The sequence below is a fragment of the Chanodichthys erythropterus genome, chromosome 8 (genome assembly GCF_024489055.1).
Source record: "Chanodichthys erythropterus isolate Z2021 chromosome 8, ASM2448905v1, whole genome shotgun sequence".
NCBI classification, from domain to species: domain Eukaryota; kingdom Metazoa; phylum Chordata; class Actinopteri; order Cypriniformes; family Xenocyprididae; genus Chanodichthys; species Chanodichthys erythropterus.
The window spans coordinates 24,740,607-24,755,529 of record NC_090228.1 but is presented as its reverse complement, the minus strand read 5'-3'; the positions used below and the strand labels follow the sequence as shown (position 1 = coordinate 24,755,529).

At 37.0% G+C, this 14,923-nt stretch overlaps 1 protein-coding gene across 5 annotated transcripts in view; it reads left to right on the top strand.

Annotated features, from left to right (window-relative positions):
* Positions 1–14,923, top strand: part of gramd4a (GRAM domain containing 4a) — an 87,814-nt gene that overhangs the window by 38,767 nt on the left and 34,124 nt on the right. For all 5 annotated transcript variants that reach the window (XM_067392389.1, XM_067392390.1, XM_067392388.1 and 2 more), the window contains 2 exons: positions 10,739–10,859; positions 14,839–14,900. In XM_067392389.1, the coding sequence (XP_067248490.1) occupies positions 10,739–10,859; positions 14,839–14,900 (183 nt within the window). The remainder of the gene's footprint in view (positions 1–10,738; positions 10,860–14,838; positions 14,901–14,923) is intronic.

Genomic DNA, 14,923 nt, shown 5'->3' with positions numbered 1-14,923 from the left:
TGCATTGAACTCTTGTTTAAAATGAATCCGCAGTAAGATGAAATGGACAAAGGAACAGTGTCTTACTAATGTGATCTGACTGAAACTGTTAAAAATAAAGTTCATCCACGCTTTCTTAATGTTATAATCACAAGGAAGGCAATGCAAAGACTTTGGTGATGGATTCTGTCTCGTATTTACTAGTACCTGACATGCCCGGGTTGGTGGGTGGGGCTAAAGAGGCAATGATGTAGAAGTAGGTGTTGCTCTTCTGCAGAGGCAGTCTTTTGTCGCACTATTACTTCATAATGTGACAAAATCCGAAACAAGTCATTTTCTGTGCTTTGTAAAGCTGTTTTTGGTATGAATTATTTGCAATGAATGAATTAGTTCACCCAAAAATTTAAATTCTGTCATTTATTACTCACCCTCATGCCGTTCCACACCCGTAAGACCTTCAATAGTCTTTGGAACGCAAATTAAGATATTTTTGTTGAAATCCGATGGCTCAGTGAGGCCTGCATAGGGAGCAATGACATTTCCTCTCTCAAGATCCATTAATGTACTAAAAACATATCTAAATCAGTTCATGTGAGTACAGTGGTTCAATATTAATATTATAAAGCGACGAGAATATTTTTGGTGCACCAAAAAAAACAAAATAATGATTATATAGTGATGGCCGATTTCAAAACACTGCTTCATGAAGCTTCAGAGCGTTATGAATCTTTTGTGTCAAATCAGCGGTTCGGAGCAGTCCAAAGTCACGTGATTTCAGCAGTTTGGTGAATGATTCGACACTAAAGATTCATAACGCTTCGAAGCTTAATGAAGCAATGTTTTGAAATCAGCCATCACTATATAAGTCGTTATATATAAGTCCAAATTGGTGGGCGGGGCTAAAGAGACAATGATGTAGAAGCAGGTGTTGATCTTCTGCAGAGGCGGTCTTTTGTCGCACTATTACGTCACAATGGAACCACAATTGAACCATACCTCAACTGGATGGAATTGAAATAAATACTTTGAATGGTGCGATCCTATCGGACTTATGATCGCAACAAAGCACTGTTCGCCAGAGGAGAACTGGTCCCCTGACTTAGCCTGGTTTCTCCCAAGGTTTTTTTCTCCATTTTAACACCTATTTGCCGCCTGATGTCACCTGTTGGAGTTTGGGATCCTTGCCGCTGTCGCCTTTGGCTTGCTTAGTTGGTGACACTTGACATTTGACTTGACATTTGATAATCAACAGTGCTTTGATCTGCCTGCATTGACACCATTCTTTAAGAGCTGCTGTGCAGCCAAATTATGTACCAGTTATCAATGTAAAGCTGCTTTGACACAATCTGCATTGTAAAAAGCACTATATAAATAAAGGTGACTTGACTTGACTTGACAATGGGACAAAATCCGAAACAAGTCATTTTTTGTGCTTGGTAAAGCTGTTTTTGGAATAATATGGAAGTTTTGAGTTCTGAAACTTGCAGGATATTTTTATAGTACAATGACCTCTTATATATCAAAAGATCAAGGAAAATTTGATTTCTCAATTCTCGACCCTTTAAGGGTTAATTCACTCAAAATCCATATTCTTTCATTATTCTTTTGAAAAAATATAACCTGAGGAATATCTGTCCTTCCAAATGAAAATCTAGATAATCAAACATTCCAAACTCCAAAGCTCCAAAAAGGTCATAAAGGCATCATAAAAGTAATCCATGCGACTCCAGTGGTTTCATCCAAATTTTTTGAGGCGATGTGAACGTTTGGATGTGAAAACAAAACAAAATTGAAGTCTTCACAAAATATCTTCACTTTCATATAGCTCATCTTGATGTGTGCCGTTCACGTGAAAGCTGACCTTTTGGAGCTTGAAACCAGAAATCTCTTTGGTTTTAGGTTTTAAAAAATATCTTAATTTGTGTCCTGAAAATGAATGAAAGTCTTATGGATTTGGTACAATATGAGGGTGAGTAAATGATGACAGAATTGTTATTTTCGGGTTAACTAACCCTTTAAGGTGCTACCATGATATCATTGCTTTACCATGGTGCAGCCACAGCTCTTTTTGGTAAGGACTGAATTAAGCACAAATAAATAAAAAAAAATCTTTATATTCCTTCAAATTTCAACCTATACATAAAAATAGCATAAGTTAAGCTTAGTTCAGTCTCCAGAGTCTGACTAAAATGCAACGTGTACTTATGAAATACATCAGACATAATGACTCGTATCTAGGGATGCAAAGAGGCGGAAAATTTCCAGAGAATTTCTGGAAACTTTCCAGGATTTTTGGAAACTTTTGGTAAAATTTGGAAAGTTTCTGGAAATTTACCGGAACGTGTACTCATGGAAAACATCAGACATGATGACTCATATCTCTATTTATCTGTCTAGTGTTTGTGTGGTCATTCTGAAATGGCTCTATTGTGCAGGATGGAGGACTATCAGCACTAAAGCAGATCGCTCCACTTCTGTTACTGGTGCCTGATGGCGACTCCTGTCTGTCTGCAGGGTGCTGTGAATCTACTGACAGATAGAGAGAGAGAGATCATGAAGCACATTGTGAAGGGCTATTATTACTAAGAGAGAAAGAGAATGATGGGAGAGGAAGAAGCAATATATATTTCATGACCTTCCCAGCATTCTTACTTTGACAGGCTTCATAGGCTTATCATTTCTATTACAAGAATGTTGCTAATTCATACCCGGTGCCATAATTAAACAAGAAGTTACTAGAGGCCTTTCTATATTGTTAATACAGTCAAAGTTAAAGGCTGTTGTTTTATTAGAAGAATTAACGACAACATAATTTTATCAAAGGTGCCCTAGAATTTTTTTTTTTTGTAAAGATGTAATATAAGTCTAAGGTGTCCCCTGAATGTGTCTGTGAAGTTTCAGCTCAAAATACCCCATAGTTTTTTTTTAAATATTTTTTTTTAACTGCCTATTTTGGGGCATAATTAGAAACGAGCCGATTTCAGGTTGCGGCCCCTTTAAATCGCGCGCTTTCCGCCCCCTCCCGAGCTCTCGACTCTATCACAGCATAAACAAAGTTTACACTTCTAATATAACCCTCAAAATGGATCTTTACAAAGTGTTCGTCATGCATACTGAATGCATGCATCGGATTGTGTGAGCATTGTATTTATTTGGGTGTTTACATTTGATATTGAACGAGTTTGAGGTTGTGCTCTGTGGCTAACTGGCTAACACTTCACTGTTGGAGAGATTTATAAAGAATGAAGTTGTGTTTTTGAATTATACAGACTGCAAGTGTTTAAAAATGAAAATAACAACAGTCTTGTCTCCGTGAATACAGTAAGAAACAATGGTAACTTTAACCACATTTAACAGTACATTAGCAACATGCTAACGAAACATTTAGAAAGACAGTTTACAAATATCACTAAAAATATCATGTTGTCATGTCAGTTATTATTGCTCCATCTGCCATTTTTCGCTGTTTTCCTTGCTTGCTTACCTAGTCTGATTATTCAGCAGTGCACATCCAGACGTTCTGCCCTTGTGTAATACTAACTGCCCTTCTGTAATGCCTCAATCGTGGGCTGGCATATGCAAATATTGGGGCGTACACCCCGACTGTTACGTAACAGACGGTGTTATGTTGAGATTCGCCTGTTCTTCGGAGGTCTTTTAAACAAATGAGATTTATATAAGAAGGAGGAAACAATGGAGTTTGAAACTCACTGTATGTCATTTCCACGTACTGAACTCTTGTTATTCAACTATGCCAAGATAAATAAAATTATTAATTCTAGGGCACCTTTAAGCAAATTTGTTAGGTGGCATCCTTCCACTTGAAGATATTGTCCCTGACATATCGGAAAAATGTTATGCAACAAAAACAATAAAAAAGCTGATGGAAATGCTGTATTAGCTATATAAGCTAAATGTTTAATTTAATACTGTAAAATTTGGTAACACTTTATTTGACAGTGCCGTAGTTACACGTTACTACATGTACTTACTATAGTAATAACAGTAAATTGTGCATAATTATAAGTAACTAACCATAAACCAAACCCTAACACTAACTGTAACTCCATAGTAAGTACATGTACCTAATAAATAGTACTCAGTACTTATTTGAGTAATTACAATGTATCTACAGCACTGTAAAATAGAATGTAACCTTTTTTTATTAATTAATTAAAACTAATTAAAATGAAAACTAATCCCTGACAATGTTCAAGAAACAGCTGAAAATGACAGCAGTAGCAGTCTATGGAAGCCACAGAATAAAATAATAAAAAAGGATTATATTTCGCAATTTTGACTTTTGGATTTCGACCATGGATTTTGCCTGTTTTCCTCCATTTGTTCCCACTGTTTTTCTGCCACCACAATGCACATGTACACACAACTGTGATGTCTGCTTCTAAATGGTTTATTCTAGCTTGTTCTATTCTGAACGATGGCTGAAACTTTGTACTGCTTGCACTTCTCATGTTTATTGCATCTTTAAGATGAATTGTTGTATTTCTCAATTGTAAAAGCATCTGCTAAATGAATAAATATAAAATGAACTATTTTATCAAATAGTTTAGAGTATCGAGTTGTTAGCTTACAATTATACTATTAGAATCAACTTGGGGTGTTAGTAAATTGTCTTGTGTGATTTACATGAGGAGTTTCAATTGTGTATTTTGATTTTGAAATCAAAATGTTACACTAAATGTCCTGTTATGCACAATAGGCTGGTCAGACATTTGACAGAAGTATAGGTTCATTGTTGAAAGGAGGGTTTGTTGATGGACGATCAATCTTAGTTGAGGGTGTGTAAATGAGAGATTTTTTTGAACCATCACTTTAAATAACTAATATTGAGGTTAAACAAAAGTTGTAGTCCTGTAGATCATTAAACTGTTAGACTGCCTCAGAGGTCTGTCTGAAATCAGTTTTGTGAGGTACCTTCATGCGGAAACGCTGTCTGCAGAGTCCTTGCCTGTAAGGCAGCGAGGCACCAAGTCAGCTGCCTAAGTTTTCGGATGCAGCCTAAATTAACTCCTAATACAGAGTAGGGTCTAACTCAGCACAATAGGAACTACCAGTGATGTAAGTGTAATCTGATTGGCCTACTGCTTAAAAAACACCAGTACCCACCATTTTTAAAAAAAGCTGTGTACACACACAGTTTATAGCCTATATATTTACTCAATAAACTAACTTTACGAACATGGAAAACAGTGATAGATGGACCTCTCAACCTTTAAGCCTTTGTCACTTCAGAGTTCCTACTGGCGGTGCGAATGCAACCAGGAAAATGGCCCTATGGGAACATTTAGTTCTCAGGAACCACCCTGGTGGCTTGTTACTATAACTACCGAATAGTTATAGGAACTCATTTATAGGAACTAGCCACTAGGATAGTTCCCCCAAGAACTAATTTCTCCTCCGGGCCATGTTCCTGGTTGCATTTGCACTGGGAATAGGATTGTAAAGTGGCCGACAATGGTGTCTTTAAATGCAACATTTACAACTGGTGGATGGAAGATGCCATGATCAGAGCTGTGTTTGTTGTGTGTCGTGGGTTTCGTGATAACAGAGATGGAATATAAACACATAATTTACATGACTGAAAGAGTAAAAATTGGGGCTAAGAGACAAAATCTCCTATGATAACTTTCAGTATTACAAAGAAAAGAACACAACCCTGCAGACAACAGGTAAATGCTGTTATTGCTGTTCTCCATGTTCGTGAAGTAAATATGTTTACACAGCTTTTTAAAAAGACCCCACTCTGAAGTAGGAGCTAACATAGTTCCCCCAAAAGGAGTTCCTAGAGCTAAAATTGTTCCTAGTTCCTGCAAACATGGCAAAATCTGGGTACTTCAGCCAATAGTTCTTGGAACTATGAAAAGGTTCCTCCAGTGTGAAAGCCCCTTTAGAGAGAAAGAAACTATGAGAATCTGGAAAAAAAGATTATTGAAAAAAAACAAAAAAAAAACAAAAAAACATGTAGACCAATAGCAGTGTTGCCAAGTCTGCAGGTTTCACTGTTGCCCCTCACCTCCCAGTTCAGTTACCTATACATTTCTGTTGATGTTTTGATATGACTAACATATAATTTCAGCACTTCAGTCAACATATTCTGAAGGAATATGTTGACTGAACACAGGGACTGTACACAGGGACTGATCACAAACACATTCAGCCTTTGAGTAAGAAAATAGAAGGCAGAAATATATGATTTTCCTTCTGAAGAGACAAGAAGATCAATAAGACAGAATGTTGATTTTGTAGTATCATAATCAGTCTATTCTCAGTGTGACCTGCCTATAATGATCAAGACAGATCTGAAGATGTTGCTTGCTGTTGATTAGAGACACCATGGCTTGGTACATTGGGTGATTTGTCCATCCGCAAAATTAGAAACACTTTGAAGCACCCTTTCCTTAAAAAAAAAAAAAACCTCAGCTAGTTTTTGGAGTGTTATGATGCTAACGTTGTCAAGATGTTATGAATGGCTGTTGACGTATTGCTGTGCAGTTTTTATGGTGTTCTGAGTGGTTGTCATGGCATTGTGGTTGCTAAAGCCCTGGGTATACTTCACTTTCCGCACCCGGACACGTCTTGCGTACAGTCGCGTTCGTGCATCTTTCTCTTCTTCGACAACTGCTCATTGTGCTCAGTACTGTGCGTATTGCCACCTAGTGGACTCTTCTGTCCTGCTTGCGCATGCACTGTTGCACGCGCAACGAAAATTACGCCATGCGGACAGTGCACGAATGCGGACGGCCGAAGTATACCCGGGGCTTAGGATGATCAAAGTGGCTGTTAGCATTGCTAAGGTTTTCAGAGTAGCTGTTAGCATCTTGCTGTGCAGTTGCTAAGGTGTTCTGAATAGCCTCCTTTAATGTAAAGCCCAAAGTATACTTTGTTTTTTACATACGCTAAAGCAGGGATGGGCAAACTCTGTCCTGGAGGGCCACTGTCCTGCAGAGTTCAGCTCCAACCCTAATCAAATATGCCTGAACCAGCTAATCAATAGCCCCTTTCACACAGCAATCCTGGTAAATTACCGTAAAATTACCAGAATGACTTTACCGGTAAATACACAATCATGCTGTTCACGCAAGCAACGCCGTTGTGACTTTTTACTGGTAAGAGACCATTCATACACCAGCACCAAAATACCAGTAAATTCTGTGATGTCAGTCATTGGAAGTGATCTTTAAACACTGCGCTGTTGTCTTCATTCGCCCATATGAGGAAAAGTGCTTTAGTTTCACTAACTGTTCAATTTGGCAACATTTTGTCTAAGTCTCAGTGACAGACATAAGGGAACGATCAAAAATAATGCATTTTTGCTCTTATGAAAAAGAAGTCTGGGTCTCGAGCTCGACACCTTGAAAAAGCTGTGAGATGTGGCGCAACGGTCAAAGATGTCCATTAAGTGCATATATTGACATAGAAAAACTATTAAAAAGCAGTGGAAGAGTAATCACATCATCTCCATAGTAACTTTTTGATTGGCCCAAAGCAAACTTCTTATGTCAACACATTCTGACTTTGTACCTGCTCATACCGTTAATCTTCATTCTTTGTTCATTCACAACATCATACCGGTAATTTACTGGTAATGTTACAACTTCCCTTACAGGTGAATTGCCAGAACTGGTTTACTGGTGTTTTTGAAAATGTCCTGTTCACACATAATCAAGAATCTGAAGTGTGCATATGATGGACACTTTATTATCACATGTGGCCATGGTAGAGGATTTATGAATGGCATTGAAGCGATGCAACAGTTGTAGGTCAGTGAGAACATGATGGATGTTGTATGTATGAATTTCATTCATACTACACATATTCACACTTTAGAACATACTTTCTGCTGTATGTGTAAGCTAATCGTTCCCATCAAAACTGAAGTATACTTTATACGTTTTTTTCATTTGTGTTTTTCGCATACAGATGATGACATTGTCAAAACGATCCCCACACAGATCCACGACTGAACACGTTATACACATGTGCATGATGTCCAGTGATGGGAATAACAGCATTATAAATAAACGCTGTTACTAACGGCGTTACTTTTTTCAGGAATGAGTAATCAAACGAATTATTTTTCCCCCCGTTACAACGGCATTACCGTTACTGACAAAAAAATGCTGCGTTACTATAATTGAGCTCGATTCTCCGTGTGTGTGGGTGTGTGTTAGAGCATGGGAGCGGAGCGCAAGCTCAAACCAGAATACCCTTTGTGACGTGCTGGATCGAAAATATGTGAAATAAGTTTTTTCTAGTTGGCTAGTAGTTGTTCATTTAAGCCATTAGTTGACTAATCACATTTATGTTAATTTGATTTCTTAAATACTGGAGAGAATAAACCATAATAATGATCGTTTACGCAATATAGGCGATATAGCACTCAAGCGCACGCATAAAGCACCGGCAAATGTAATGATTATGAATGTGACAAAAACAGCAAGGAGACATTTTAATTGTTTATTAATAAACTAATGTTTTCTGAATCAGTGTTGGCTGCAAAGATAAAGTTCTCATTGCTGACTCTAATCATCTCCGTGGACGTGCTTAGTGAGAAAATGCACATTTAATTCGGATTACATAATCAGAGAATAGCCATTTTTTTCATTTTGTATTATTTCATTTACAATTAGACATTTCAATCTTTCTATAGATATATTTCTCATGTCTGTGAGGCAAGTAGCCTATACGCTGAGTTTCTGTTCATTTAGCCTGAAACAACGCTCCAGTTCACGTGCAAGTGATCGTGCCGGCACCTCCATGTCATGATTATATTTTCTGCTGTATTTGCTTCTTATTTATTAAATTCAGGCAATTGGTTGATGAAACATTGATTAAAATTAAGATACAATTTTTACAAAACAAAATTCACTTTAAAGAAAGGCTTTCTATAAAACAAAACTTAATGAAGTGGTCAAAATCATGTCTGACCCACGATATATTGCGCATCTTATGATGTATCCTATCTTATTCATGTTGTTCACTTTTCATAATCAAATAGATGAATTTAAAACATAACATAGGCCTACTTAAACAAATAATAATTTATTTTTAGATTTATATTTAATATTTGGGGCATTTTGATAATTGCCTTTTTTTTTAAGTAACGCAATAGTTACTTTCCCTGGTAATTAGTTACTTTTATAATGATGTAACTCAGTTACTATTTGTGAGAATTAACAATTAACTATAACTAATTACTTTTTTAAAGTAACGTGCCCAACACTGATGACATCATCGTTTTCACAAATTCACGCTTTTGTGTTTATTTTTGTGTGATAATGGTATTGTTTTTGTGTAAATGAACAGCCAAAACACATAAAGTTTTCTGTTTTTAGTTGAAAATGGTGTCGTGTAAACAGCCTCTTAGTCTAAGGGATTTTTAACGATTTTATTGTCAAAAGCGAAAACTGTTAGTCAGATTGATTAGAAAATTAATACTACACTGAAAGAAACATTACGTGCCAAGTTTATTATTATTATTATTATTTACTAAGTTTGTTTAAACTTCTATTTCTACACATGAGCAATAGTAATAGTGATGCTTACCTTAGCTAACACCACTAAAAAGGGTTGGATGCTAGTCCTATATTAGGATCCCCGGGCTTTTTACTTTAGTTAGAATCTATATTTAGGCAGTTCAGGCTTGTGAAAATCTAAATGCTGTTAATAGAAACATCACTATAGATTAATTGACTGCCTGCTTAGTGATGTACCTCCGTACAGCTGACAGCATTCATCTCTTCTGAGACCATCTGTCACACAGAAGCACTTCCACTAATGGCCATTATTCTGAACTCACGGTTCAGGCTCTAGAGTTTTATAGAGTGCTGATGGTCATTCAGATCTTATTCTCTCATTTATGGCTCTCTGTATGAGGGAAGCTCATATTAGCACTTAAATATTTATAACGCTTTGCTGGGAACAAAGACCATGTAGAGTACATAGCTGCAGGCTCGCAGCGGTGCATTAGACTACTGAAATTTCGCAAACAGAAGACTGGAGAGTTATTGAGGAAAACACTTTTAAATTGTCCCTGATGTGAAGCTGAAACATCTTATATTATCCAAAAGGGACTTATTTTGCGATAATGACTGAATGAGTGCAATGAACCTGCTTGTTGCAAAGCTACTTTGCTAAGTAAATAAATATAGATAAATATAAATTAAATATTGATTTGAAATCTGTCATCAAATGAGAAAGAGAGTGTGAAGTGATACAAGAGATTGAAGTATAGCATATTAGTTTCCAGTGTAAATGGCCATATATTGTAAGGTGTCATACAAAATGAAGTAATGAACATGTTTTAACTGTAGCGTTTAAATGTTATTAACTTATTTTTTTCTTACTGTATTAACTCTGGTTTTGTTTGTATGAATCCCCTTGGCGAAGTATAGTATTGTATTATGAATACATCCATCATCACCCATTTAGGCATTTAGGCTTTAGGTGGTGATATAAAGCATCAATATTGCCATATTCATGTGCCAAATAAATAAAAATCACTAAAAATAAAATGAAAATTAAATATTAATCACCCTACTATCTACATGGTACATCTAGGTACTTTACAGTACACCATTGCATTACTATGGTGTATGTCAAAAAAACATTTTTGTAAGACAAGAAATGTTTATAAAACTTCGTTAACACCTACATATCCTGGACTAAATCATAATATCTGTCTTCATACAAAAGTGTTAATTGAAATATATGGTAATTTGTATGATTTTTATTTCAGAGGAGGAATTGCGGAAGCTCCGAGAAGAAACCAATGTGGAGACTCTTAAGCAGGAGCTGGAGAGAGAACGCAGCCGGAGACTTGACCTGGAACAGAAGATGAATGATGTGCTGAAGACCAGGTGAATATAAAACAACTCAAAAATAGACACCAACAAAAAAGAGCTTTACAGAGTTGACAAAGTTTCAGATAATGGATGTAGAGCACATGAGCCTTAGGCCATAAATCCTCTATGCAAGTCCTAGGGAATTCTTATTAGGGGCCAAGCACCGAAGGTGCTTAGGCACCTATTGTTATTGTTGGCGTTCCGTACGCTTATTATTATTCTTCCGCTTCTTCTTCCGCTCTTGAAGTCTATGGCAGCCCATAGAACCGCTTGCGGGAAAGTTGTGAAATTTGGCACACAGTTAGAGGACAGTCTGACCTTTGTCCATAGCAAATTTGGAGTCTCTAACTCAATCCCTCTAGCGCCATCAGCTGTCCAAAGTTGCACTTATGTTTATGTTAATAACTTTTGAAGAAAGTTTTAGAAACAAAATTCTTTTTTCCTCTGATTCCTTGGGTCAAGACGAATCGATTGCACCATATGACGTCATTTTCCGTCATGAAAAATTTTCCGCCATTTTGAATTTTCTGAAAAACGTACTTTTTCGAACTCCTCCTAGGCCGTTACTCCAATTTTCACGAAAATTGAACCAGATCATCTTCAGACCATACCGACAAAATGTTATGGAATTCAAGTTGATTTCTCAAACCGTTTTCGAAAAACACGCAAACGAATTGTACGTAGTGCTTGCGAAAATAGACATAAGGCTGTATCTCCGCAACGCTTTATCGTATTCAGACCAAACTTGGTAACTGTCATCACAAGCATGACCTGAGGCAACATGCAGCGTTTCGGCGCAGCGCCACCTAGTGGTGCGGAGATATGAAAAATGGCTATTTTTACTTATAACTTCTGATGGGTTTGGCCAAAAATCATGAATTTGGTCTCGTTGGATTCGGGGAATCAATTTTCCCATTTTGGACATTTTGGCCGTCGGCCATTTTAAATTTGGTGCTAAAATGCTGTATTTTATGAACGCATTAGCGTATCGTTATGAAACTCGGTATGGGTCATCAGCACAATGCCCTGAAGGAGCATACCAAGTTTAGGACCAGCGCCACCTTGTGGTCAAAAGTTATAACAAAATTTACAAAAATGCTAATAACTTTTGACTATATTAACCGATTGTAATGAAACTGTTTTCAGTAGATTCCTTGGGTCATGCTGAGAACATAGATATCAAACTTTCCATAGTCAGCTGAACTTCCTGTCCGCCATATTGTTTTTCTTTAAAAACCTACTTTTTCAAACTCCTCCTAGACCGTTGCTCCGATTTTCACCAAAATCGAACCGTATCATCTTCAGACCATGCTGACAAAAAGTTATGGATTTCAAGTCGATAAGTCAAACCGTTTTCGTATACCAGAGCAACGAATTTGAGGCATGATGCAAAAATGACTCTTGAAGCTGTATCTCTGCAATGCTTTATCATATTCAGACCAAACTTGGTATGTGTCATCACAAGCATGACCTGAGGCATCATACAATGTTTCAGCACAGCGCCACCTACTGGAGTGGAGATATGAAAAATGGCTGTTTTTGCTTATAACTTCTGATGGGTTTGACCAAAATTCATAAATTTGGTATGGTTCATCAGGACAATGCCCTGAAGGAGCCTGAGAAGTTTCGGACCAGCACCACCTTGTGGTCAAAAGTTATAACAAAATTGACAAAAATGCTAATAACTTTTGATAATATCTACCGATTGTAATGAAACTGGTCTCAATAGATTCCTTGGGTCATGCTGAGAACATAGATATCAAATTTGCCATATTCAGCTGAACTTCCTGTCCGCCATATTGTTTTTCTTTAAAAACCTACTTTTTCAAACTCCTCCTAGACCTTTGCTCCGATTTTCACCAAAATTGAACCGTATCATCTTCAGACCATGCCGACAAAAAGTTATGGATTTCAAGTTGATAAGTCAAACCGTTTTCGTATACCGGAGCAAAGAATTTGAGAGATGATGCAAAAATTACTCTTGAAGCTGTATCTCTACAATGCTTTGACATATTCAGACCAAACTTGGTACGTGTCATCACAAGCATGACCTGAGGCATCATACAGTGTTTCGGCGCAGCGCCACCTACTGGAGTGGAGATATGAAAAATGGCTATTTTTGCTTATAACTTCTGATGGGTTTGACCAAAATTCATTAATTTGGTATGGGTCATCAGGACAATGCCCTGAAGCAGCCTGAGAAGTTTCGGACCAGCGCCACCTCGTGCTCAAAAGTTATAACAAACTTGACAAAAATGCTAATAACTTTTTTTTCTAATTGCTCACTGCTGCTGTTGGTCTGATGCTCACGGCCATGTTGGCTGGCTTCTTGTGCCGTTTTTGTGCTTGGCCCCGTAATTGCTGCTTGCAGCTATATTTTGGAATTAGTGTCATTGGTTAATGGTTTTTGAACGTCTATATATTTCCACATGAACATTTTATTGTATAGTATATAGACACTTATAGTAATGGGATTTATGAACAAATTAACTAATCAGTTTATTGGTATTAGGGAAGCACAGCATACTGAACATACAATATATATCAAAAGAAAGAACAGAGCTTCTGTTTAAAAAAATAGTTAACAATTTAGACAGGACTGTTAAACAGATTGTAAACTAATGAAGATGGAGAATGGGAGAGCCGTGTGCTCAGGCTCTGGCAAAATATGTCTGCCACGCTGTCAAAATAAAAGTCACAACAACAAGCACAGCTTCAGAGTTCCTACTTGCGGTGCGAATGCAATCAGGAAAATGGCCATTAATGCATTCTTAATACATTCTTTTTTTATCAACACTTGAATTTGGGTAAGTTTCAAACAAAAACAACATTTTGAACAAAAAGCTGAGAAAAATGCATTTGTGTCGAAGACTACGTCTGGATCTGATTCAGAACGATGATCAAAACATATATGGAGTGGATCAAGTCCATCAACACCCCCAAAGCTTCACAGTCCTATAGCTCGCCCTGGGTCGACATGTCATTACTTAACTTTAGGCAGTTTTGATTTATATACTGTTTATTGTTTGATGATCGTGTTAGCGTAAGCAATGCTTCTTCTTTGCCTGTGTTTTGATCTGGAGATTCTGTACTCTTTCAGAAGATGCGTATTAGCGAAAACATGAATTGCCGTAAAATTCCGGGAATTGTTGTGTCATAAATGGCGAAAAATTTCGTCAATGGTGGGGAAAGACATAATATCGGTCATATATTGGTTATCGGCCACAATATGAAAATAATTATTGACAAAATCGATTGAGTAAACGTTAAAAGTTGTATTGTTGTTTTGAAGAAAACTTTAGCATTATGTTGTTTTATAGTTTCCTTCTATAGGCTGTGGTAAACTGATGTGTGTTGGCAGTTCAATGACCTGCTCCTGTACTCTGTCACAGCAGGACTGACCGCAGTGGGCTGCCCACGCCACACGCCAAGCTATAAAAATAGCTACTACATCCCACCCCCCATGACCCTGTCAATGTCTATACGTAGAGAGGCATTCACAGCAATATGTCAGTACAGAGTGTTCTTTCCACTGATGTCATTTCAATTGATTCCAATTTGATTGGCGACCCGTTTGGCTTGTGTGCTGTATGTTGAGGAGAGGTTTCTGATCATTCACCTCCATATATGTGTAGATTTTAACAAAATAAATAGTTTTATATCATTTTAGGTTAGAATAAAGTTCTAAAAAAATTAAATTAGGGTGAATAAAATAAAATTGTATTTTATTTCAGATTTATTTCAATTATCAGTTTTGTTAATAACATTTATTGCAGATTCCTTGACTTTAGTTGGTTAAAAGTCATTGCAAAAATTGCTCAGAAAAGTATGGTTAGACTGAAAAAACAATTTGTTTGCAGATTGTTTGAGTCATGTTACAGGTGTGTTTTTGTGGATACTGTGAATGTTTAATAGAACTACATATTGTCATTTTTTTTTGTATAGAAGTGTTGTATGAACTGAAAGTTAATGTAGTTTGTGTTTCCTGGTGCAGGTGTGAAGATTCTCCACCTCAGCCTCCACGGAAACAGCAGCCACCTGCAGCTAATGGCACAGGTAACACAACCGACAATGTTATG